We start from the raw sequence: 1,982 nt of genomic DNA, 5'->3' as shown, positions 1-1,982 counted from the left end.
CAGTTGTCCAGGTGAAAGCACCACTCCTCCTGCTGGTGTGAAATCACTTACTTGGGCATAAAAGTCCATGTCCATGGGCACAGCGGGTTGCGTTTGAATGGGCGTCTCCTCCACTTCTGATGTCTGCTGGACGCCAAGATCAGGGATGGAAGAGCTGCTTCTGGAAACCAGAGGGTGGTTATCTCCTCGTCCAGAATGGCCAGGCAGAAGGGAAGCCAAGTCCTCGGGATTTGGGATTTCTGGGTCGTAGCAGCTAGCACGACCCGAATCGTTGTCGCTTTTGAAATGAAGGAAATGAGAAGAGCCTGAGCGGGACAAGCCCAGCAGATGTTGTGTATCAGAACTCTCATTCTTCTCTGCAGGGTCATCAAGGTCCAGCTGGATGAACTCCACCCATGGATCCTCATGGTAGAAGTCCGGCTTGTACATATCCTGACTGCTCAGCAAAGAATTGAGCTGGTCAAGCTTTCCATTCTGTCAGTTAAGGAACATTTATATGGTGTTATTACGACCTAAAAAATAAGTCCTATATGCAATAAAATAAAACTATGATAGGAACAAAAATTCAAGATCAATCATCATGCATCAAAAACATTACATGTCTATGTGGGCATAGGTGTGTTTGTTCTCGATTGCTCATGGGGTTTAATTGTTTAATGCTTACATTATGCTCTAAAAATGGAGTACGAGGGTTGTTTAATTAACAAGTCCCTGAGCTTTCTGGAGGTTTTAATAATTACGGGAGAACACCCACAACACGTCAACAATTATGACCTTTTCAAAACAATCAAGTTCTGCAGTGATTCATGCCATTTTGCAACTCATGCTAGGTTTGCACAGAGGCTCAATCTTTTCAGTTTAATTTTATAATGCAACAATTTAAATAATTATTATGTAACACTCTGCCTAATATACTTATTCATGTAGTCACATCATTGTTTTGCTGACAATTGCTGTAGTAATTTCTGACTAATTCTTAAATCAAAAACGCACTAGGTAATACATTTTCCATGCTATACATTCTGTATTACACATTATTATAATTACTTGCAGTTGCAAAAACAAGACAAATATAATTAGTATTAAAAGATTAACAAAATGATCAGGTACATGTTCATGTAAAATTGTACATGTTTAATGCAAAATTACCTTCAGCAGCTCTGGGTCGATGCCTTTAATTTTAGGTGCAGGAATAGGTGGTAAAAATATCACCATCAACCTAAGGAAACAAATTGGCAAAATATTGTAAATGAAAACCATTATATGCATTTGTTATTGTGTGTTGCTCCTGGGGTTCTGTAGACAGAGCAATTCTCTGCTTTTAGCTTAACATGAAAACTAATTACAAAAATTTCTTAAATCGTCATTTTAAATCTTATATTTAAGATTCTTATATTTAAATCTTATATTTTTTATATTTAAATCTAATTTCTAACATTTCTTTCTTTTGATTTTGGGTTGAAATGTGACCATATCTGTGAGATACACCATATAGGTTTTTAAAAATAGTTATCTCACCTCTGCTGCTGAGAGAAGATGAGGAGGACAAGAAGAATCACCACTCCGATCACTCCAAAAATGAACACCAACGTCGTCGGGAACGTTGATTCTGTGCAAAGAAAAATGTTCTTTTCTTACCCTGGAGCAATTTGCTTAACTGATTCATGATGGTTCACCTGCACAGCTGCTTTCACTTTGTGCAAACAACAAGTCAAGTTCTTGGCGTCAACTAACCTTTGCTTGGTATCCGTGCCACATGCACAATGATGCTGTTACTGAATTCGCCAAAGTTGTCAAAGGCTGGCATCTTGCAGCGCACCCGGACTTCATACTCTTTGTCAGTATGCAAACCGTAGATTGACTGCTGTGTGCCACTCTCCAGGTCCAGCTGCAATAAGAAAGGATGAAAAAGTAAATAAGAAAAGAACAAACCAAGGGATTGAGCAATAAACTAGCATTTGTGAGCCATTACATTTACTCAG

General features: G+C 38.5%; 1 protein-coding gene across 1 annotated transcript; it reads right to left on the bottom strand.

Annotated features, from left to right (window-relative positions):
* Positions 1–3: 3 nt before the first annotated feature.
* Positions 4–1,951, bottom strand: LOC107683153 (growth hormone receptor-like; the record flags this gene model as incomplete). The annotated part of the gene is made up of 4 exons (XM_016479229.1): positions 4–474; positions 1,150–1,219; positions 1,519–1,609; positions 1,735–1,951. Coding segments are annotated over 4 exons (849 nt in total), but the record flags the coding sequence as incomplete, so codon positions are not given.
* Positions 1,952–1,982: the final 31 nt, after the last annotated feature.

This window comes from Sinocyclocheilus anshuiensis, unplaced genomic scaffold, assembly GCF_001515605.1.
Source record: "Sinocyclocheilus anshuiensis isolate Anshui unplaced genomic scaffold, SAMN03320099.WGS_v1.1 C32990914, whole genome shotgun sequence".
Classification (NCBI taxonomy): domain Eukaryota; kingdom Metazoa; phylum Chordata; class Actinopteri; order Cypriniformes; family Cyprinidae; genus Sinocyclocheilus; species Sinocyclocheilus anshuiensis.
This window is presented reverse-complemented; position numbering and strand designations above follow the sequence as displayed.